General features: G+C 38.6%; 1 protein-coding gene across 1 annotated transcript in view; it reads right to left on the minus strand.

The window, feature by feature from the left end:
* LOC126483677 (MPN domain-containing protein) overlaps positions 1-25,793 on the minus strand; it is a 163,362-nt gene that overhangs the window by 7,711 nt on the left and 129,858 nt on the right. Inside the window, exons 8-9 of the mRNA XM_050106757.1 lie at positions 20,872-21,032; positions 70-162 (exon numbers count right to left, since the gene is read on the minus strand). Of these exons, the coding sequence (XP_049962714.1) occupies positions 70-162; positions 20,872-21,032 (254 nt within the window). The remainder of the gene's footprint in view (positions 1-69; positions 163-20,871; positions 21,033-25,793) is intronic.

Below are 25,793 nucleotides of genomic sequence, written 5' to 3' on the forward strand. Positions count from 1 at the left end.
AAAAATTAATACATTATTCATGAAAAGATAATTACTTTGTACTGAACTTACAGACACTTATATACTTACCTTGAGCTTATCAAGGTAGCTAATGTTTCCTCTGTAACTTTCCGAGAAACTTATAAAGTCACTTTCATTTCTATAGAAGTCAACACAACGTTTCTGAAAAATATTGAGAAATGAGCTGCTATCTCAACAGATATTATTATTGTTAGCATTAATAATAATAGTAATAATGATGCAGAAAAGGTGCATAAAAATAATGAGGGAAATTTTGGGGTTGGGAAGGGCTCTGTCAAAACAAACACACAAAATTTCTGCTACAAACCTATGAAAAATTCAGTGCAAGATGTGGGTTGGAACATGGCACTCTTAGGCCTTAACCTCACCCCGCTTACCTTATTACTGTGCCATCAACCTTATTAGTTACATAAATATTCCACAGATCATCTGAACAATTTTTTTGTTGAAATTATGTGGAATGAGTCAGTTTACAGGACACATATACAGCCTAAGCATTCACATTAATGAACATATAATTTTTTAGTCCTACTCATGCAGCTACACTTACAAACAAGGTTTTTCTATGGGCTAAATAAAAATTAATTAATGAAATAGGAGTTGTCTAGGAGAAATGATTTTAGTTTAAAAATTTACTTTGTTACTTGCCTGACATTTTATGCTATCAGGCAAATGATCAAAAATTTTTTTTGCTGCATACTGAACGCCTTTCGGGTCCACTGATACCTTCAATATCAAGAACTTTTTCACTAATACAGTCTTTTTTATAAATTTGTTAATACAAGAGTGTTTTGAATTACTGCCATTTCATCCATATTTATAATATTTTGAAGTTTGGGTAACTTTTCAGTTACATAATTAAAACTGCAATGATATGAATCATTCTCAGGAATTACAACGATTTTGGCTTTCTTGAGTATCAGTTACCAAATCATTGAGAAAGGGGATGGAGGAGGAAGGAGAGGAGAAACAAGATATTCTTTCAGAAACATGCAACTTGCTAGGCTGCATCATTGTGAGAAGACCTGAAGAAGCTACTGTATCCCATGTAGCAAAGGCTGGTAACTTACCCAATCAGCTGCTTCGATCTACTGATGGCAGCAACACACTTGGACTATCAATGTATCTACTTATAAAAGCACGTGTTGGATACATATATTCATCGACATTTATATTTCTAAATCAGAAACGCTCATTTTGAAGATGTATGTTCTGTGACTGGTAAATAAAGTGTTATATTGGACTGAAAATCACTGCCTACTAATGTCATTCATGACATAAAAACTGATGCCAAAACCAAGGAAGATTTCTATGACTGCTGCCATTACACCACAATTTTTTGAAGTCACTTCATGTGCCAAACACCTCAAGGGGCTGACTGCAGTGATATGTCATGCTAGCCAACAAATACTTCCAACGACAACCACCCGCATGCAAAGGTCAACTGAATTATTGTGCTACAAATTTTATAGTGCCATTTGCAAATCAAATTGGTTCCATTATTGTGCTCTGTACTGCTACTGCAGCTGATTGTTTGGCACTTTAATGGACTGTCAAATTTTACATTTCACTTGTAAATTGTTTTATGCCTGGTCCTGCCATACGTTAGTTGTTTATGAAATTACAAGCTACGACAACCCACTTGGACAACTGCAGCCACTTCATGATGTCTGACACAGGAAACACTGATACCAACAATCAGTGACAAGCACCTGAAAAGAGCACAGGCGAGAACGAGGAGCTAATATTACATGCATTTTGAACAAAATGAACAACTTTAAAGACACAACCCCCACTGAAGATTATGAATATTCTAAAGATCAATTACAGGAACTACTGTGCACACTAACAGGTCTTGATAACAAAATACCATGCAAGATCATGAAGACTCCAAGAGGACAACAAACTGAAGCCCCTCCATCTACAGATTGAATGAAACCATCCAAGCCTTTTACTGTCACTGGCACAGACACTTGTAGGTCCTCTCGACATCAGGTCCTCTTGACAGCAAGGTAGGCATGAACATGGACAAGGCCTATACAACACTACTGACTTATGCAACAACATGTGCAGCACATTTAAAATTCTGTTCCAATATGAATAATGACACATTTTTGATGGCTTTACAAAGGTTTGCAAGTAGACATGGATTTCTGTATACCTTCTACACCAGCAATGTGAAGGCCTTTCACGCCACCAACATAAAACTGTAAGAATTATGGAATTTATTCTCCTCAGAGATCCATCACTTCCTTGCCAAAAAGGGAATCACCAGGAAGTTCACTGCAACATGGGTGTCTTGGTGGGAATGCTGGTGGGAGAGGTGGTGGGCACTGTCAAGCAATGATTACATAAAATGTTGGGACAATCAAGATTAACTGCAGAACAATTCTACACTGCCATGGTCAGTACCAACGCTACAGTAAACTTGAGGCTTATCTCTCTAGGAGATGGAACAGAACTGCTGACACTGGCACACTTTCTGATGCCTGGAGGACTATTAAATGTGCCCACTAGACCAGAACCTATCACCAAACACAATGTGACCAAAGAATTTAAACTACGGCAGAAACTAGCAGACAACATTTGGAAAAGATGGCTCAAGGAATATAACATGTAGTTTAGTAAAGTTCACAAAGTTAGAAGCACATCTGCAAGATGTTTTGACTTCTGACCTGGTTTTGATTCCAGATAACAGACACCCACAACATGTCTTGAGGAATGGGAATATAGTAAGATGTGTATAGGAGAGAGAGAATAAAATAAGGGTGATAACACTGCGTACGTTAGAAGGACAGTGGAAAGCATGTCCACTTCAGTTGGTTATCTCCCTGGAGCTTGGGAAGGATGTTGGAAACAGATATAGTCAAACACATTATATCTCTGATTTAGTAATGCTGGTTCCTAAGATGACTTGTTGTGAACTCTTGTGTTGTATAAGTTCTGTGACTCATAAATAAATTATTGTGTTTAGACTGTAAATCACTGCCTTTCAATTTCATTCATGACAATACATGTGGCAACAGGAAACGTGCCTCTCCAACTATCTCATCATACACTCAGGACTCGTGTCCCATTTCCCCTGCTTGGGGCCCTCTCAATATACACCCCAATTCTATGAGGAATGAATGAATTTGAATAGAAGACAAAATATAAACTGATCTTTGAGAAAAGAAATTCTCACATCTGTAACTGACAATTAGCACAGTATGACGTTATGTAGCAAGCATTTTACTGCAGGCAATGTGGCTTTACAGACCAACAATGAGCTCCTCCTGGATGACTAGATCCCAATGTTGTAAAAAAATTTTCTGTTATCTTGTAAGAATCCACTTTTCTTCAAGGTATGTACAAGTACATACCAACAACTTGGGGATATTTCATGGATAAGCCGAATAACAATACTATAGCAATACAGTGTACTGCAATATAGGAATACAGCTTATTTGGCAAGTAGAGCAAATCAGACTGTACAAATAGAATTTGGGTATAATAAACACTTTTTTTTTAACTTAACTCCTTAATTAAACGAAAAATTATTAGGTTTTTCAATGTGCTGATTCTGAACTGTTTGTTTAATTACTGAAAAACCATTTCAGTTGCTGGGTAGGACCTTATACAGTCCACTGCCAGTTTCGGTCTTTATATTACGCTATTTTCAAATGGTTCTGAAAACTGCTGTAAGTATGTTAGATGTACATACACAACATACATAACAGAAGATGAAAAACAGTGTTTATATACATATAAGTACAGACAGAGTACAAAGCTTATATTATGTTACAGAGAGAGAATCTTAAATTATCAAAGTACAAATCAGGTGGATTTAAAATGTACGTGCCTAATGATAACATGAGACTGTACAATCTATAACATTATAAGCATTATCTGCGTTTACAAGTAATTATGTTTTGACATACTCAAAAATTCTAAATTGTATGTTTGGCAAATAAAAGAATAAAAACATTTTTTTTAGATTTAAAACAAGTGTAAATTATATAGAAGGGGGAGGTAACTACTCACTTATAGCTTTCAAGCTCTTGCACTTTTTTTAAAAAAAGAAGTACACAAATTCACAGACCAGCTACACAGACACCCAAAGCACTCTCTCGTCAACCCAAAGCACTCTCTTGTGGCCATGGCAAGACTGATTATAAATAATCAGTAATAGAAAGCAGTTGCCTGAGCGGATGGAGGTGGGCAGTTGGACAGGGAAGAACACAAAGAGGGGTAGCAGTGAAGAGGGAGATAGTTGGACAGTGATTGCACAACAAGATGGAATCAGCACAGAGGGTAGAAAGAGATATAGGAAGAGGGAGGGGGAAAAGAGCATAGGAAGGTGGAGATGTTACAGGGAGAAAGGGAGGGGACAGAAAAGGAAGGTAAAAAGAGAGTGAGCCTGCATGGCAGGGGGGGGGGGGGGGGGGGGGACACAGAAAAGGAGGGTAAAAAGAGAGTGAGCCTGCATGAACAGGGGGGGGGGGGGGGGGGATAAGTTGGAAAAAACCACAGAAGAGCGAAGGGAAAAGCTAAGCTGAGGCAGTGGGAACAACTTAGCACAGGTTTAGGCCAGAGGGACTGCGAGAATGCAAGATATGGACTGCAGTGTGTAGCAGCTGTTGAAGTCAATCGTGTAGTGTTGTGCAGCATGTTTGGGACCTGGATGGTCAAGTTTGCAGTTTGCCACATTTACTGGTGGCCATTTGTGCGAGCATACAGTTGGTTACTTGTCATATCTACATAGAATGCTGTACAGTAATATCAGCAAAGCTGATATACATGGTATAACATGGCTGCTTCCACATGTGGCCTTGTCTTTCATTGGGTAGGAAATGCCTGTGATTAGACTGTGACTGGATGTGTTAGGTGGGTGTATGGGATAGCTTTGAACGTGGTCCAACCACAGGGGAGTGATTCGTGGAGTACAGGATTGGGAGTAGGTTTGGAACAAGAATGGACAAGGCTATTCAGTAGTCTGTGGGTGGCTGGAAAACTATTTGGGGTGATGTGGATAGGATTTTAGGTAGAATGTCCCTCATTTCAAGGCATGACAAGAAGTAGTCAAAGCCCTGGTGGAGGATGTGGTGGAGCTTTTCAAGGCCAAGGTGGACTGGGTGATCAGAGGACTACTGGTTGGCAGCTGGTTAACATGTATACTGGTGTCTGTATTTCGATAAATCTGCTTTTCACTGCAGATGCAGCTCCATGGATGACATGGAGTGGGAGACAGCTGTAAAAGTGGAAGTACAGGTGATTGGTACACTTGAAATGGCAGATGTACTTGCGGCGTCAGCTGAGAGGTGGAGATCAACATCTAGGAAGGTGGCTTGATGAGTTGAGAATGACCAGGTAGTAGGTGGGAGTAGGCTTCGGGAGTAGGTGTTGAGGTTATGGAGGAAAGAGCAAAGGTTGTCCTTGCTGCGAGTTCAGACCATGAAAATCTCACCAATGAATCTGAACAAGACAAGAGGTTTTAGTTGTTGACTGAATTGGATGGAATCCTCCAGGTGGCCCATAAATAAGTTGGCATATGATCGTGCCATGTGAATCCAACATCAGTACCACATATTTGTTTACAGATTTGACATTCAAAAGTCACTACTACCTATGATAATATGAGTATGGTCCTCACAACAACAGTAGAAGTAATGTACACCACAAAATCCTTAAAATAATAATAAAAAAAAAGTTATATTAGCTATGACAGGGTGTATACATGGACAAGGAAGAAATATTCCCGGATTTTTCCCAGTTAAAAATACACTTTCTCCATGGTGAAAACACACTTTTTCCATGTTAATGATAGTATATTTTCCCTTATCAAACCTATGAATGGTTAAGGTTTTATACACGGGCGTAGAATATCCCGGCACTTTAGAAAACGAAACTCAGAGAAAAAGACACATTTTGGAAATATCTTTTATGTGCAGCAACATGTACATTGCGTATTTTCATATTACGAATGTATACATTGGAATTCCACCAAACACTGCATGTTACTTCCCGAATCATTGAAATCGAGATTGCGAAGCGTTTCTGTAAGCCAGTCATAGCTCATGTCGTGTGATCTGGGCAGCCGATAACAGCAGATATTCAGAGCATAGGACATGTGATGTAGTCAGCCAACAGCAACATCACTGTTACGTAGCACGAACACACAAACAGGGAAAGTTAATAGTTTAAATTAATATACATAGTGTTGCTACAAGAAAAGAAAAGCTTTCACATATAATATTGGTTTCTAAGGTTAATAAGCTGCAAGAGAAGCTGAGATTTCGCTTATAATGTTGACAGTTTTTGCGCATGTTACACTTTAAGAATCACACAAATGTGCCAGTAAAATTTTTAATAATGACAAATGTCTGATCTTCATGGTTCGAAATGCTTCAAAATGGCTCATCATCAAAGAACTGATTTTTTAAATGAGAGTCAAACGCTTTGTGATTTAAGAAATTCACGGTACATTCTCACACGTAGTTCAACTTACGTAAAAGGATATTTACTTTGAAAGTAACGCTTTTCAAACCACCATTCACAATATTTCCTCGCTACCTGTTAGAAACAGGTTCGTTTTAGCAGTTGCCACAGAGTGCAGATAACAGGCGCCACCACACTTGTGCAGCTACCATGACGTAGGAAGATCATATGTACGTACGTGTAAAACATTGAAAGAACATACGTTATGTCATAAAAGAAACACGACATCAGAGGATACTCCAAGAGCATCGGAATTTCGTGAACCATACTAAAATATGCACATTTAAAGTGCATATTTACAGAGCACATTCATATGTCCAGATTCCCAATCAAGTAGACCTCAGCCTGATATTAAGCTTTTCAGTGTGGTTTTCGGGATGTAAATTTTCTTGGAGCACCAGTACTGTATTATATCATGTTTGGTTCTTTATTATGGCATAATGCCATATGTGCTAGAAGATGAAAACGTGCACTTGAAATGCAGCCTAGCCAGTACTGTGGAATTAAACATTTCGTTTCAAATAAATCGACTGCCTCTGCAGGTTAATAAAAGTCGAATTTCTTTAGCAAACAGACAAAAATAACTTAACTGTTCTGCAAGGCAATTAATGCTTGACTGTCAGAAAGATGGAAATAAAATAAAATCTGAAACTAATGACATATTTTAGCCTTCTGTAATTATGTGAACGTATTTTAATTCACTTGATGGCTCCTGGCCACAGATACCTGTTTTGTTTTCATTTGATGTGAGAGTAAACAAAGGGGAAATAGCAAAATTGCTAAATGTAAACATAGGTCACATGGACACTATCCACTACAACTCAGACTGCTCTGCGCATCAGCCTCGGATCTACGATATCTGCGAACCGGGTCAATACTTAAAAAAATCGAATTTTCAAAAATATGTTCATATTGTAGTGCACATCTTTCTGAAAAGTCTGAAACATAAAACATATGTGTTTGAGGAAATGTAAGATATGTTATTTAGTCTTAAGTGTGCCAAAGTGCAGTGCCACGCCTCTTCATAAAGCATTCTTCTATCGCACGTCACTGTATTTCGCTCTGTGGAATTGAAACGTGTATACTACAATGTCTTGTGGTGCCTCTCCTGCTCTCAGTCGGCCAGTTTGACAGCCTGCCCCTCTTTAAAAAAAATCTCGCAATTAATAGCAGATGGGATTATTTGTAATCAGGAGAACAAGAACTCTTCAGAAAATCTGCACTCTTTATTGCCTATTAGCCAATAACTTGCTGTTTTGTGTGACATAAAATTAAATATAGAATACATAAAACCAATAAAGAAAAGAGACAAATAAGAAAGTACACATTTCTTCAATCCTTAGCGCCTAGCATTTTTTCTCTCTAATCTTGCTACAGCTTTACACGGCACGCTTTCCTTTCTGCGAAAGAATCTATTAGCTCATCAAAGCTCATCAAACGATTCGCTACATGGTCTGTTAACACAAATAATACTCAAGACTGGTGTGGTTTGTTGATCTGATTACGTCTATTTTTTCACTGTCTGCTAGATAAAACAAAAGAGACCTTTCTAATATTGGAGCAATTTTGTAAGACACACCAAATAAACTACATTGTTTTGGCACAAATCGCCATTTTTATAACACGACAGAATATAATTCACAAAGTGTCAATATAAAATGCCTATTAGGCCTATTACAAGCAAAAAGCTTTATGTTAGGAAATAGTTTCACATTTCATTCATACGCATCAGCTTCTCAAGCATGAGATCGAAAAGTAGTATTACGAAATTTTTATATAAATTTGGAATCGTCTTATTCTTCCATAATTTGCATGATGTCCCCATTTCTTCTCCTTCCTCGTTCTAATAAACAATCTCGTCATCACCAATTCTGCAGCTATTCCTGCCATTGTCAAAATTTGTTTACTGATTAATTTCACTAACCCTGCCAGAATCACAGGTTTAGTTACCCTGCAATTGTTTTCGAGTTAGGCATTATTAAATGTTGTTCGCACAACACATTTTCCGCGTTACTTCCAGAATAGAACTTAAGTGGCTGCTAGCCGGGGACAGTACAAACTGGTCATTACTAGTGTAGTGACCTGGCCAAAAATTTTCTGTCAAAATTTCATTTTCTTGGATACACCGAGAAGATAACACGTAATCTTTCTCGCCTGTTATTCCTGTCAGTCATTAATTTCCATTCTGGTAGTCTTAATTTATGGATTTCCCTAGTAATTATGACAACGCTGATCATTCGCAAAGCCAATCAACCACATAATCAGACAGCGATTGGCATTCATGCGTCAGATTTACTCTGCTCAGCTCACATAGTCCCGTCCCCTTTTGTCTTCAGAAAGTTTATTTCTAGATGTGACGAGGACTCTCCCGACAGAGACATCATGTGCTCTATGCACGCTTTCAAAAATCAACTTATGATTAATTCAGAAACCAACTTAAAAAGTGTTCAAAAATGTTCACAAACCAATAGGGAAGCTTTTCAAAACCATATGAATAATCTAAAAACACAGATGATGTGACTTACCGAACGAAAGTGCTGGCAGGTCGATAGACAAACACAAACATACACATGAAATACAAGCTTTCGCAACAAACTGTTGCCTCATCAGGAAAGAGGGAAGGAGAGGGAAAGACGAAAGGATGTGGGTTTTAAGGGAGAGGGTAAGGAGTCATTCCAATCCCGGGAGCGGAAAGACTTACCTTAGGGGGAAAAAAGGGGTATACACTCGTCTTGTGTCTGTGCGAGTGTATGCCCCTTTTTTCCGCTCCCGGGATTGGAATGACTCCTTACCCTCTCCCTTAAAACCCACATCCTTTCGTCTTTCCCTCTCCTTCCTTCTTTCCTGATGAGGCAACAATTTGTTGCGAAAGCTTGAATTCATGTGTATGTTTGTGTTTGTTTGTGGTCTATCGACCTGCCAGCACTTTCGTTGGGTATGTCACATCATCTGTGTTTTTAGATATATTTTTCCCACATGGAATGTTTCCCTCTATTATATTCATATGAATAATCGATAGACAAACATGTGCTGGATGCTAGGCGCTTTGTGAAACAAGGTTTTTACCCTCAAGAACATGAATTTGGCACCTCCTTTTCCCGGTAGCATCTGGCTGCTTGCTGCGACTGCTTGCACAGTCAACAGCCACATTCTTGTAGCCAGAAGTGGGAGAATCTACTGCTCAAAAGCGACTCAACTGTACATGCGCATGAGCCTGCTTGTAACTACTGAAACGAATCTAATGTAAACAGTTGTGACTTCACGCTCATCGGAGACAATTTGTTGTTATGAAGCATTGCACAGTCTTCCTAAAGCACTTGACACATCTTGCTGTTGGCAGACGCTTGCATGAGCACTGTGTGTTGTTGTTGTTGTATATGGCACATTTCCTTTGCAATTTAAGTTATTTTCATTTTTTTCTCTCATTTATGTTTTATTGTTGAAGTATTATTCTGCAGTAGCGGGATACAGTAATGACCTTTGTTAGAGTATCGATTCTTACCAGTCAAAATTACAAAAATTTAACTGAAAACTAAAACAATGAAAAATTCCTGGAATTTTAAAAAGTTCCCGGGTTTTTCCCGGATCTCCCGGTTGTCCTGGGCCATATACACCCTATATGATAATATATCTAAAAACACAGATGATGTGACTTACCGAACGAAAGTGCTAGCAGGTCGATAGACACACAAACAAACACAAACATACACACAAAATTCAAGCTTTCGCAACAAACTGTTGCCTCATCAGGAAAGAGGGAAGGAGAGGGAAAGACGAAAGGATGTGGGTTTTAAGGGAGAGGGTAAGGAGTCATTCCAATCCCGCGAGCAGAAAGACTTACCTTTGGGGGAAAAAAGGACAGGTATACACTCGCACACATGCACACATATCCATCCGCACATACACAAACACAAGCAGACATTTGTAAAGGCAACAAGAGCAGCTAGGACAGCTTCCTCTGATTTTGCTGGGAATGTTGTTCCAAATGTTGAAAGACCCGCCAGGGTAGCCGAGAGTGCTAACACGCTGCTTCCTACTTGGGTAGGTGTGCCGGCCCCGGATTGAATCCACCCAGTGGATTAACAATGAGGGCCGGTGTGCAGGCCAGCCTGGAAGTGGTTTTTAGGCAGTTTCCCACATCCTGCTAGGTGAATAGCGGGCTGGTCCCCACATTCCACCTCAGTTACATGCGTCGCAGACATTTGAAACACGTTCGCACTATTTCACGATTTTCACTAGATGCATTCAGCTGGGGTACACTGATTCCATCCCTGGGGGTACGAGGTGGCGGCAGGAAGGGCATCCGGCCACTCCTAAAACTAACCTTGTCAAATCCGTTGTAACCACGAAGACTCTGTGATCACTGCAGGACTATGGTGTAAGCGAAAGAAAGAAGTTGTTCCAAATGTTGAAAGCCAATGGTTTTTATTGCAATGTGTAAAACAGTTTCAGTGGATGGGGTGTTCAAGTTAAGTGCAGATTTATGTCCTCTGCTGAGCAACAGCTGAATCACAGGGAACTGCAGGAAACTGTATCTCAGACGCATTGTGGGCTACTTACAGAGCATGAGAACGAAGTTTTCGTGATGGCGCTGATATGTAAAACTACGCGGTTTTCTTGCCGCATCAATTCCATATAAAATCTCAAGCTTTCAATGATAGCCTCCATGTCAAGAGCAACTGACTGTCTTCACTGCTGCTGTGGTGGCCTTATGTAGCCTGTGGACAACCTTCTGATTGGTCGGCTTGTGACTGGTCGGTGATTACGTACTGCTGCCACAGGCAGTGTCCATGCCTGCGCTGGTGGTGCCACTGCTTCCATTGGAATGTAAACACTGCAAGGAATGTTTCTGCTGCTTCTCTGCATCGAGTGCTCGTTTACATGCACTGCTAAGATAATATCCATCACAGTTAAAGATCTTTTCGTTCATTCTTATTTCTACTGTGTCCTTAATAACAGAATCCCACAATGTGGAGGCATGGGACAAAATTTTTATTTCATTAAACAGAATTTTATGTTTATTAGTGAGGCTGTGCTCCGCAACTGCCAATTTCTCTAGTTCCTCATTTTTAATATGCCGTCAGTGTTCTACACAGCAGTCAGAAATGGTATGAATGGTCTGACCTATATAACTGCTTCCACACTTACAGCAGATATCATAAATTCCCATGAGTGTGGAAGCAATTATATAGCTCAAACCATTTGTACAGTTTCCCGACTGCTGTGCAGAAAACCAAAAACATATTAAACAAAGAGAACTAGAGAAATCAACAATTGCAGAGCACAGCCTCACTAACAAACAAATTCTGTTTGACGAAACAAAAATTTTGTCTCATGCCTGCACATACTGGAGTTCTGTTATTAAGGGGGCTGTTGAAATAAGAATGGGTGATAAGAACTTTAACCGTGACAATGGATATTATCTGAGCAGTGCATGGAAATGAGTGCTTGATGCAGAGAAGCAGCAGAGACATTCCTTGCAGTGTTTACATTCCCAAGGAAGTGGTAGCGCTACCAGCGCAGACAAGGACACTGTCTGCGACAGCAGTATGTAGTCACCAACCAATCACAAGCCACCCAATCAGAAGCTGTCCACAGGCTATATAAGGCCACCACAGCAGCTGTGAAAACAGTCAGTTGCTCCTCACGATGTCGATGGAGGCAACTGTCGAAAGCTTGAGATTTTATCCCGAATTGATGTGGCAAGAAAACCAAGAATGTATTACATATCAGGGTCTCACAAAAGCTATCATTCTCATTACTTTCCTCTACGGGGAGGACATCGCATGCCAGGTTTGTCAACTGGAGAAGCTTTGTGTCAAATATCCACAGTTGTGGAGAATTTGGCATTTCTGCAACATGTCATGATAAGGATATTGTTTCTAAGTTTTCTGTGTTTAAACACCATATCAAGTTGGTTGGAATGAAGAATATATTACAAAAGACCAGCCGGACGATTGTCAAAGAAACGTTACGACACATAAGGTACAAACTGGATTTTAATGCACACAGTTTATATAGTTGCCACCTTTTGTTATCTACAGTTCTCTTGCCTTCTGACTAGGAGTGGGTCAATATAATGACGGCTGCTCATCAAAGAGCTCATCTTAGCAATACATCGGCTAAACAAGTAATGAAATTTGAGCATCTTTCTCAAGACCGGAGTCATCGTATGAAATAGCACGCACTGTTCTCAACTTTTCAGACAAGAGCCTGAACAAAGGAGCCATCTCGGACCTTAATAAAGGTTCGAATTTAGCTCCTACACCACATACTATGCCCATTGCGGATCGTATCAGTGGAATAGAATAGGCAGTGCGACATCTTGCACAGGACACCAACAAAGTGAAACTTATTATAAGTAACTTTTTGGCCTCAGCTAAGCCTCCCAAATCTAATATCAGTAGAGAGGAGAGACAGGGCTCCATTTACTTCGGGGAGATAAGATCTTGTCATATTATCAGCTGACAAAGGAAATGCCACCATCGTGCTTAATACTACCGAATATCATAGCAAAATTACATCACCATTGGAGAAAAGTACGTACAAATGTCTTAAACGGGATACAACTTTGACGTACAGCACAAAAACTATGGAGTTACTGAAGAATTCTGGTACACCAGATGATATTACAGAAACTCTAAAAGTCTGAGCTCCTAGACCTCCGAGGTTGTATAAACTACGGAAGATCCACCAGGATAATGTTCCCTTGAGACTTATTGTCAGTGCAATTGGTTCTCCTACCTACAAGCCGGCCAAATATCTAACAAAGTTGATGACTCCTATAGTTGGCCGTTATGAACAGTACATCAAGAACTCCCAGAAGCTCATTAAGAAAATCAAACAGATTAGAGTTGGTCAAAATGACATTTTAGTCAGCCTGGATGTGGTATCGCTGTTCACAAAAGTTCCTGTGGAGGACATTCTGAAAATGCTGGCGGATCTCTCTTCTCCTGAAAATATAAAGTTGTTCTAGCATGTGATGATAACCACCTACTTCCTGTATGGTAGTAAATTTTATGAAATGATGGATGGTATAGCGAGGGTCTCTCCGTTGTCTACATAATTTTTTATGGAGAATTTTGAGGAATGTGCATTAAATTCGGCTCCCCCCTGTCCATCCTTATATTATCATTATGGTGTCGATAAATTTATGATCTGGCCACATGGCTCAGAAGCTCTCAAACAATTCATGGAACACATAAACAACATACATCCGAACATCCGGTTCACTGTCGAGATGGAGAAGGAAGGACAGTCGAAATTCTTAGACATTTTAGTACAATGAGAGACGAACAGGCATCTGGTCACTCTGTGTACTGCAAGCCGACGTATACCAATTTTCAATGCGATAGGGTCCGCAGCTGTGATAAATTTTTTAAATGATTTCTTGAAATCTTCAGCTGCCATTTTCTTTATTTCCTGTATGATTGTACAATTTCAGCCTTAGGCCATTTTCAAGTATCTAAAACGGAAGTTACATACATTGGATACATTAGTGACTCTTGTGATTTTGATGTAGGAACAAGTCATATCTGCAGATATACTAGGCACATTATAACTTACTTTATGGATTTTTTTTGGTAACAGATTATGTCACATACGTTGTTGCTCCTACGACACGAGTTATGCTCATAAATTAGTTCAAAGTGTTCACATTATTGTAGGAGCACATTAGTTTCGAGCATTTGTTGCAAGGCTCTTATATATAACATACTTAACCTAGGAAGATTGGATTTATTTTACAGAATTTTGCTACTTAACCCGCATATGCTTTTGTTCTCAGTCATATTTATCGACCATCATTGGTGTAAATATGACTGTATGTAATTTCTTTAAAATAACTTGTAAATATTTGTTCTGTTATTGTAGGAGCATGTCATTTTTGAATAGTTGGCACAAAGATCTTACATATCACATTTATGACAGTATTCCAAAATGAAATGGTACTGAGAACCCCACAAGAGTCTAGCAAAAACTGCTTCATGGTTGCGTGATGTTTCGTATTACAGTCATATTTATTAATGAGTGTAGTGATAAGTTTACATTCTATGCTTCAGTAACAGTTCGCCCTAGAACTGGTAGAAAGTTATCTAGGAAATTCCCATTTCGCAGGTCTTTGTGCTCATTTAAAACTCTGCCTGACTGATCTTTTAGATGTATGTAGATTTCAATTTCTTCCGTTACATCCACGACTTTTCCATTCTGTAACTTATGTAATATTTGAGGTGATTCATTTATAATAGGTATTTCATGGTTGGTGTCTTTTAAGGGTGTGGATGAGTTATTGTCACTTATCGTCATGTGCTCTTTAAATCATGTACTAAATTTTCTTCCTGTTTGTCCAATATAAAATTTTGGGTATTCTTCACAGTTAATTTTGTAGATTCCTGACTGCAAAAATGGCTCTGATTTACATGGTACGTGTCTCAACAATCGGTTTAGATTGTTAGTGCTTCTGTAACTGGTGTATAACTTTGTATCCTTGAAACATCGAGTAATTTTGTTGGAGGTAATACCTAGATATGGCCATACAAGAACTTAATTTTTCTGTGGTTCATTTTCGTCTCTAGTTAAAGTTATTTCATCTATGGTACTGGCATGTGTTTGGTAGGTTTTCTTTTTGAATAACGTGACTACTAATTCTATAGGATAACCATTGCTTATAGCTACATTTGGAAGATCTAGTTCTTTATCAATATTTTCTTTTTTCAGTGGTAAGTTGTTTAGTCTATGTAACACAGAATGAAAATATGTGAGCTTGTGTGATCTCGGGTGGCATGACCGGCTGTGGATAATTATGTCGGTTGTTGGTTTATGAAAAATACTGAATACGTGTTCAGATTTTCCGTTTGAAATTTTTAAATCCAGAAAGTTATGCTCTTATTTTTTTCCTCTTTCCATAGTGAAATTAATTTTTGGATGCAAACTGCTGAATTGTGAATGCATGACATTGCACTCATCTGTTGTATCGTCGAACTGAAGTGAGACATCTACAAGCTGTTCACTAAATTAGTGACAATGAAAGAAACATCTTCAACTTTTGTGGTCCTATCATCCTCAGTTGCATATAAAATTATGGTACGTTCATAATTTTTACTTTTGGATCAACTAATGAAACACAATGTTTGTGCCATATGTGTGTTGCCTTTATTCTTTGCAAGGCATCTTTAGTGGGCATGAATATGAACATATTTTTGTTTATACTATTTTTTTTACAATTAGAAAGTTGTAGATATAGGTTATAAACATTCCTGGCAGTTTGTGTTTATAAATGTAGTAATAATTTAAACTTCTGCTTACTGGTTTTGTGGATGTTGTTCTACATGTCATGATTTTTTTCTATTGTTAGCACTATTGTTCTTCTTCTTATAACTGCCATTTGAAATTTTGTTTTCAGACTTCACAGCACTAAGAGCTGAACTCTTGTTTCGATGTTATGTTTCGGTTGGTGTTGTCGACTGTTGAATGTTATTGCCAATGATTGAATCTTATTGGCAACTACTGAATATGTTTCTGTGGTGTGTGTGTGTGTGTGTGTGTGTGTGTGTGTGTGGACTGGTATTTGTTTTGGTATGATCACATGATGGTATATATACCCTTTTTTTCCCCTTCTTTAATTTTGTGTGTGTGTGTGTGTGTGTGTGTGTGTGTGTGTGTGTGTGTGTGTGAGAGAGAGAGAGAGAAAGAGACAGAGAGAGAGAGAAAAGGGGGGGGGGGGGGAGAATATTTATTTGTTGTAATGTAGCCGTACATACCAGTGGAATGGCTTTTATCCTATCATTCTTTTATTAAGTTTGTTCTCAGCAATGGCTTTCTGAATGTGGTAATTTTCCTGTATTTCCATAAAGTATTTGTCATAGTTGTTTATTCTGATTATTTTCATATCTTACAGCATTACAAACATCAGCCTATAAACATGAAACAAGATATGAAAATAATGAGAATAAACAATCATGGCAAATACCTTAGAAAGTTACCGCATCAAAGAAGCCGCTGCCGAGCATAAACATGTGATAAATATACACACATACATCAATACAGACTCACAACTAAAGTTAAAAAAAGAAATGACAACACACACATGCACATACACACAGATTACAGATACCACAAAAACAAATTCAATAGTTCGCAATAATAACATACAATCAATGGCAATAACATTCAACAGTTGGCAGTTGGCAATGGCAATCAAAACATAACATCAAAAGAGGTGTTCAGCTCCTAGTGAAGTCACAAAACAAAATTTCAATTAGTAATTTATGGACCTTGCTGTTGGTGGGGAGGCTTGCGCGCCTCAACGATACAGATAGCCGTACCGTAGGTGCAACCACAATGGAGGGGTATCTGTTGAGAGGCCAGACAAACGTGTGGTTCCTGAAGAGAAGCAGGAGCCTTTTCAGTAGTTGCAGGGGCAACAGGCTGGATGATTGACTGATCTGGCCTTGTAACAGTAACCAAAATGGCCTTGCTGTTCTGGTACTGCGAATGGCTGAAAGCAAGGGGAAACTACAGCCGTAATATTCCCCGAGGGCATGCAGCTTAACTGTATGATTAAATGATGATGGTGTCCTCTTGGGAAAAATATTCCGGAGGTAAAATAGTCCCCCATTCCGATCTCCAGGTGGGGACTACTCAAGAGGATGTTGTTATCAGGAGAAAGAAAACTGGCGTTCTACGGATCGGAGCGTGGAATGTCAGATCCCTTAATCGGGCAGGTAGGTTAGAAAATTTAAAAAGGGAAATGGATAGGTTAAAGTTAGATATAGTGGGAATTAGTGAAGTTCAGTGGCAGGAGGAACAAGACTTCTGGTCAGGTGAATACAGGTGTACGAGTAAGCTACTACAAACAGCATAGTGAATGTATTATTGTGGCCAAGATAGACACGAAGCCCACACCTACTACAGTAGTACAAGTTTATATGCCAACTAGCTCTGCAGATGACGAAGAAATTGATGAAATGTATGATGAGATAAAAGAAATTATTCAGGTAGTGAAGGGAGACGAAAATTTAATACTCATGGGTGACTGGAATTCATCAGTAGGAAAAGGGAGAGAAGGAAACATAGTAGGTGAATATGGATTGGGGGTAAGAAATTAAAGAGGAGGCAGGCTGGTAGAATTTTGCACAGAGCATAACTTAATCATAGCTAATACTTGGTTCAAGAATCATAAAAGAAGGTTGTATACATGGAAGAACCCTGGAGATACTAAAAGGTATCAGATAGATTATCTAATGGTAAGACAGAGATTTAGGAACCAGGTTTTAAATTGTAAGACATTTCCAGGGCAGATGTGGACTCTGACCACAATCTATTGGTTATGAACTGTAGATTAAAACTGAAGAAACTGCAAAAAGGTGGGAATTTAGGGAGATGGTACCTGGATAAACTGAAAGAACCAGAGATTGTATAGAGTTTCAGGGAGAGCATAAGGGAACAATTGACAGGAATGGGGGAAAGAAATACAGTAGAAGAAGAATGGGTAGCTTTGAGGGATGAAATAGTGAAGGCAGCAGAGGATCAAATAGGTAAAAAGACGAGGGCTAGTAGAAACCCTTGGGTAACAGAAGAAATACTGAATTTAATTGATGAAAAGAAAAAATATAAAAATGCAGTAAATGAAGCAGGCAAAAAGGAATACAAACATCTCAAAAATGATATCGACAGGAAGTGCAAAATGGCTAAGCAGGGATGGCTAGAGGACAAATGTAAGGATGTAGAGGCTTATCTCACTAGGGGTAAGATAGGTACTGCCTACAGGAAAATTAAAGAGACCTTTGGAGAAAGGAGAACCACTTACATGAATATCAAGAGCTTTGATGGAAACCCAGTTCTGAGCAAAGAAGGGAAAGCAGAAAGGTGGATGGAGTATATAGAGGGCCTATACAAGGACGATGTACTTGAGGACAATATTATGGAAACGGAAGAGGATGTAGATGAAGATGAAATGGGAGATATGATATTGCGTGAAGAGTTTGACAGAGCACTGAAAGACCCGAGTCAAAACAAGGCCCCCCGGAGTAGACAACATTCCATTAGAACTATTGACGACCTTGGGAGAGCCAGTCCTGACAAAACTCTACCATCCGGTGAGCAAGATGTATGAGACAGGCGAAATACCCTCAGACTTCAAGAAGAATATAATAATCCCAATCCCAAAGAAAGCAGGTGTTGACAGATGTGAAAATTACTGGACTATCAGTTTAATAAGTCACAGCTGCAAAATACTAATAAGAATTCTTTACAGACGAATGGAAAAACTGATAGAAGCCGACCTCAGGGAAGATAAGTTTGGATTCCGTAGAAATATTGGAACACGTGACGCAATACTGACCTTACGACTTATCTTAGAAGAAAGATTAAGGAAAGGCAAACCTACATTTCTAGCATTTGTAGACTTAGAGAAAGCTTTCGACAATGTTGATTGGAATACTCTCTTTCAATTTCTGAAGGTGGCAGGGGTAAAATACAGAGAGCGAAACGCTATTTACAATTTGTACAGAAAGCAGATGGCAGTTATAAGAGTCGAGGGACATGAAAGAGAAGTAGTGGTTGGGAAGGGAGTGAGAAAGGGTTGTAGCCTATCCCCGATGTTATTCAATCTGTATACTGGGCAAGCAATAAAGGAAACAAAAGAAAAATTCGGAGTAGGTATTAAAATTCATGGAGAAGAAATAAAAACTTTGAGGTTCGCCGATGACATTGTAATTCTGTCAGAGACAGCAAAGGACTTGGAAGAGCAGTTGAACGGAATGGACAGCGTCTTGAAAGGAGGGTATAAGATGAACTCAACAAAAGCAAAACGAGGATAATGGAATGTAGTTGAATTAAGTCGGGTGATGCTGAGGGAAATAGATTAAGAAATGAGACACTTAAAGTAGTAAAGGAGTTTTGTTATTTGGAGAGCAAAATAACTGATGATGGTCGAAGTAGAGTGGATATAAAATGTAGACTGGCAATGGCAAGGAAAGCGTTTCTTAAGAAGAGAAATTCGTTAACATCGAGTATTGATTTAAGTGTCAGGAAGTTGTTTCTCAAAGTATTTGTATGGAGTGTAGCCATGTATGGAAGTGAAAAATGGACGATATATAGTTTGGACAAGAAGAGAATAGAAGCTTTCGAAATGTGGTGCTACAGAAGAATGCTGAAAATTAGATGGGTGGATCACATAACTAATGAGGAAGTATTGAATAGGATTGGGGAGAGGAGAAGTTTGTGGCACAACTTGACCAGAAGAAGGGATCAGTTGGTAGGACATGTTCTGAGGCATCAAGGGATCACCAATTTAGTATTGAAGGGCAGCGTGGAGGGTAAGAATCGTAGAGGGAGACCAAGAGATGAATACACTAAACAGATTCAGAAGCATGTAGGTTGCAGTAGGTACTGGGAGATGAAGACGCTTGCACAGGATAGAGCAGCATGGAGAGCTGCATCAAACCAGTCTCAGGACTGAAAACCACAACAACAACAACAATTATAAGAAAAGGAAGAACACACTATGTAGAACATCAACAAAACCAGTAAGTAGAAATTTAAATTATTACTACATCACAGTAAAGCAAGATCCAAGAAGTGTTTATAACCTATATATACAACACACTAAATGTAAACTGAAGAGGCCTTGCAAAGAATAAACGTGAAACACGTATGGCACAAAAACTGAGTTTGATACAGTTGAAATTAGAAGGCCCAAAAGTAAAATTGTCAACACACAGTGACAATGAAAGAGCTCGAAGAATAAAATGTTTGTGTGCAATTTTGCTACAAACTTGGCAAAAGGTGATGCTAGTTGGCTGACACCCTCTTTTTTAGTTGCAAAGCCACTGTCCATAAGAAGTTCATACCATCTGGTCTGATGGTAAACAAAGATTTCTACCAGAGATTGTTGGTACATATGAGTGATTCTGTGCACAAGAAGGTGCATGAATTGTGGAAAGACCAGACTTGGATGTTGACTCATGGCAATAGCAAGCTCATGCGTCACTGCTTGTCCACAGCTATCTAGTAAAACACACACCTGTTGTGCTCCATCCACCATATTCTCCTGATCTAGCCCCAGCAGACTTTCTACAGTTTCCCAAACTTAAAACCACATTTGAAAAATGTTGTTTTCAAACCATAGAGGAGATTCCGGACAATGCAACAAGAGACCTGTGCACTACCCAGAAAATGTGTTCCAGGAGGCTTTTCAAAAGTAGAAAAAATGATGGGGATGATGTATTACCAGTAGAGGGGACAATTTTGAGGGGTCAATGCTTAAAATGTTGTACAACAAGCAAAAATTGTGTTATAGCAAAAGTTGTGTTTCTTTTGTAACACATTGTATATACATCAAAGAGGCCAGTTTTTACTGTTATCTACTATTACCATTTCATTAAGTGCATCTTGGGATAGGAACTGGTCCTGCACAACACTGTAACTCATAAGCATTGGCTTCCCATAATCATGAGGTTTGCTCTCTGGAGGCGGCATCACCCAATAGCTCACAATAGCAGACTCTAGAGACTGGTTGTCTTTATTGTATGGAGCTGAAAAGAAAAAAAGAAACAACATACACTGGGAATTCATAAAATTGTCACTCACAAATTAAAATTCCTATGTTTATATGAAAAGCCTACAAAGCTAAAAACAATTGTTTCTTGATAACAAATAACTGAGTATGAAATTTTCACTTTGCAGCGGAGTGTACGCTGTTATGAAACTTCCAGGCAGATTAAGGCTGTGTGCCGGACAGAGACTCGAACTCGGGACCTTTGCCTTTCACGGGCAGGTGCTCTACCAACTGAGCTACCCAAGCACGACTCACGACCCATCCTCACAGCTCTAATTCCGCCAGTACCTCATCTCCTGCCATCCAAACTTCACAGGGGCTCTCCTGTGAACCTCTCCAAAGGTCCCGAGTTCGAGTCTCGGTCCGGCACACAGTTTTAATCTGCCAGGAAAGTTCAAATAACTCAGTAGCTCATGGAATATGAAATCTTACCAGCATTCTGTTACTTGAATTGTGGATGCAAGAAGTACAACATGTGCTTGCAAAAATGAATATCCCTAGAATAAAAATTTTTCACAATTCTATTTTTCAGCAAATAAGGCAAACACATAAAACTGCATAAAATTTGGAAGGTGTTTGAATGGTCAGAGTGCCTATAATGATGCTTTGACAAGTTGTCTGAACAATACACTTAATACCATTTATTCCTATTTTAGCACATAATTTCTTATGTATTACTTTTTTCTGTATTGTTATGGTCATCCACGTTCTGATAATGGGGTCACACACGAATTGAAACTAGGTTTTAGTCAAGGTAGTAGTGGTTCCCCAAACCTTTATCAAGAGGTCTGTGTTTTACGAGAAATGTGGGAGGATAGTCATCCTAAAAACCCATCACATCATCTTTTAATTCCAAACCAAATTGTTTAAGTGCTAACACTATGTCACTTGTGAAGTCAGACAATATTTAACTGTAAGAAGTGACAATCAAACTGTAATAACATTTGAATAACAAAATTATTATTTGTGTTTCTAACTGTTTATCAGATATAGGTAACTGAGTATACTTTCAACGGTCACTTCTCCATTTTTCTTTTATTTTAGAAAATTCTAACATCCCAACAACGGAAAGTCCAAGATGGACTAACACGCTAGTCTATCTCGTGACAGTCTCTTTATCTCTGCATAACTACTGCAACCAACACCCATTAGAACCTCCTTATTGTGATCATCTGCTTAGTCTCACACTAATATCCCCTCTATCACAGCCCACCACTTCAACCTACCTCTCTTTTAGTTAATCTGTGCCATAAATTTCTTTTCTCCCCTATTCAATTCAGTACGTCCTCATTAGTAATTTGTTCTGCCCATCTAACCTACAGCGGCATTCTGCTGTTGAACCACATTTTAAAAACTTGTATTCTCTTCTTGCCTAAAGTGCTGATCATCCATGTTTCACTCCCATACAAGACTACGCATGAGAGAGACACCTTCAGAAAAGACTTTCTCACACTAAAATTTATGCTAGAATTTTAATAAATTCCTCTTTTCCAGACATATTTTTGTTGATCTAGCCAATCTGCATTTTACATCCTCTCCATGTTGGCCACATCAGTTATTTTGCTGCACAGACAGCCCAATTTCTTCACAACTTTTATCTTAAGTAAAAATGAAAGATTTTTTTTGTAGAGCCATGCAAGAAGCTTTTTTCATAATATTAATTTAAAAATTTCCTTTCAAAATGTTATGTCTCCCACATGTTGCTCCAGGCCTTTTGGCCTTACACTGCTCGAAGCAACTTACATGAGAAATATATTCACTTATTTTTTCAAGCAGATCCTGTTTGGGGCTCATGAGATAAAATGGTTCCAATTTCACATCTTTTCACTGCAGGAAACTCAGAGGCGGTTACCTGCAACTGTGTTTTGAACCACTGTGTAAGTAGTTAAGGATCCTATGCACCACACTATCAGTAAAGTAGTTACATGTACGCTAATTTCTTCCAGTGTGTTCAAAACTACAAACAATTATGTGCATCACACTCAAGGCTTTCTGTAAATGCATAGATCAGAATTAAAAAAGAATAGAGCCGTATGCATATTACACAGTACCACAAATATTATCAGAAGGACAGAAGGATGAGGGACACGATGTGCCTTGTATGCAAGCCCAATATTGGTAGCAGTCTCTTAACAGCAACATCAATTATCTCACTGTCAGTGTAGCAAGTGGGCTAATGTTTGTGGTTCAGGCAGCAGTATTGGCAGCAGCCAATATATCAGCAAGCTACTGCAACATCTTCTGCTGAGTGTACAGTTTAAATAACTAAAATTAAACCTGGATGCAACACTGGGGAAAAAGATAGATTGCTACTTACCATAAAGATAACAGTCTAAGTTGCAGACAGGCACAATTAAAAGACACTTACACATAAGATTTCGGCCTCAGCCTCCACTAGAAAAAGAAAAACACACTCCATTCATTCACACAAGCAAACACACCTCATGCACACATTACCACAAACTATGGCAGCTCTGGCCCGAGCTGCTGGAGTTGGCGTCCATGTTGCTGCATTGTTGATGCTCCTACCTGCAGTTTCTATTGTTTAAAATTAAAACTAGTGGGGCTTAAGAGCATATTCCCTCTCTCATGTTAACTGACTTGTTACTACAATTTACAGATGCTTTTTATCATTCCCAACCACACTGATCTAGTTTACTCTGGTCTAAAACTCATATTATCCATTAAGCATATACTTTTCTAAAGTATAGGTAGCCTATTTTTGGCAGACTGCTTGTGCGACTGATACTGTTCTTAATTGATTTTACCTTGTATATTTTACCCTCTTGTTTTTAGTGGTTTCTCTTTCATCTATTTGCTGTGTTTTAAGTACATTTTTCACATTTTTAAATGTGCATTGCCCTCAACTTTTCTTTCCAGTGTCATTCGATGGTAACAAACATAACATTTGTACAATTGTCACTGAAGTATTAACATAAAAATAAAAAACAGATAGACCAGAATACGAACAATATACAGTAAACTTTTGATGATGTGACTGTGTCAATTCATTTTTTATGGAATGGCCCTCCAGTAAGTTCATTTAATAATGTATAAAACAACTTTAATGTAATTTTTATGTTTTAATTTTATAAATTCTCTGTCACACTTCAGAAGACATACTTTGAAATGGAATTATAATACAATACCATTAAGAAAATACAACAGTTAAATTTATGGGACTGCATAGCAAGTAATTAGAATGTTAGCTGATGCAATCTTCAATTCAGTAGGATTTGTTACAGAAAAACTGAAAAAGTATGCTAGTGTTCATATATAACGATTGAAGACTTATCAAGGACTTCGTAAATAATTTGATTCAAATGTTTCTCCTCTTCACTGTACATTTTGAACACAAAATCAACACGAAACAGACAGGAACCAATGTCAGCTAATGCCTATGAATTGAGTGACAATGAAAAATGTTTCAGCGAATTTTTCACTGCTACTACCATCTACTGATCAATGGAAACCACAAAGTCTCTAGATACCTCCAGACATTTGTAGGAGTTATAAATACATATTGAACGACATGGAAAATCGTTTTAACTGGCACGACATAATACTGTGTTCATCGCACATTCTCATTCTCTGAAATTGCTGTAATATTATGTCAGCTGCATGCTAAAGTGTTAAGTTTAAAATCTTTAAAATCCCAAGCACTGAATATGGAAGTGTGGAAAAGGAATGGGGAGGGGAAGTTCAAAGAGGCTTTTTTAAGCCTTTTGTGACAGAATGTCTGGAAGGGCAAAGAATAAGGAGACACCTTGGCGGAATGAGCAGGTGAAGGGGGCTGTGAAAGAAAGGAAGACAGCATGGCAAGAATGGAACAGAGACAAGAAAGGAAGAAAGTAGAAGGAAATTCCAGGAATGAAGAAAGAAATGTAAGAAAGTAGTAGCTGAAGTTGTAAAGCTGTAGGAATTTACAGGAGAGCTGGGAATGAATATTAACCCAGATAACCCTGATGTCCTTCTGGAAGGACATCACCACTCACTGTTGAAATTATTTATTTTTGCGAACAACGCATTGTTGCAACGGACTGTGACGCATTGTTATATGAAGTAGGCAGAGTCAGTTGCATGCTTAGACAATCAGTGAGTGAGAAACTGTGTCTTGAAAATAGGGCCGATTTTACCATGGAAGAACTGACTGACCTCGTCATCGATGGGTACGTATATTTTCTTTCATATTGTGTCAATAATTCTGAAACTTGTCATATAATATCTTAAAGAATTAACCTATATTATCTATGGGTTCATATTACGATTGAAAGTTTTTGTCAGTTGTAATTCCTTCCAGAAGGACGTCAGGGTAATATGTTGTCATTTTGTATTCACAGAAAATGATGTACACTGGTAGAGCTTTTGGACATGTTAGAATCAAAAGATGAGGAAATACCTAATACTGGTGTGAATGTAACATTACACCCTCCTCTAAATTCAACTGATGATGTAACAGATGAAGATTCGGGTGCTGAGGAAAATCCAAGTGTAGATAAATTACCAGCAAGTCAGCTCAATGCTACTGCACTTTGTGATTTGGCCATTTCTACCAATGGTAATGCTGTGAATACAACAAGGAAACAATCCTTTACCTCTGATGTTGTTCCAGGACCCTCCAGCAGCACAAAAACAGCAACAATAACAACAACAACCACAAACAAACCAGCAAGGCTATCGAAGAATAAAGTTCTAAACCTCAAGAAATATAACTGGAAAAGTGGTGAAATAGTTAATC

This window comes from Schistocerca serialis, chromosome 6 (genome assembly GCF_023864345.2).
Source record: "Schistocerca serialis cubense isolate TAMUIC-IGC-003099 chromosome 6, iqSchSeri2.2, whole genome shotgun sequence".
Classification (NCBI taxonomy): domain Eukaryota; kingdom Metazoa; phylum Arthropoda; class Insecta; order Orthoptera; family Acrididae; genus Schistocerca; species Schistocerca serialis.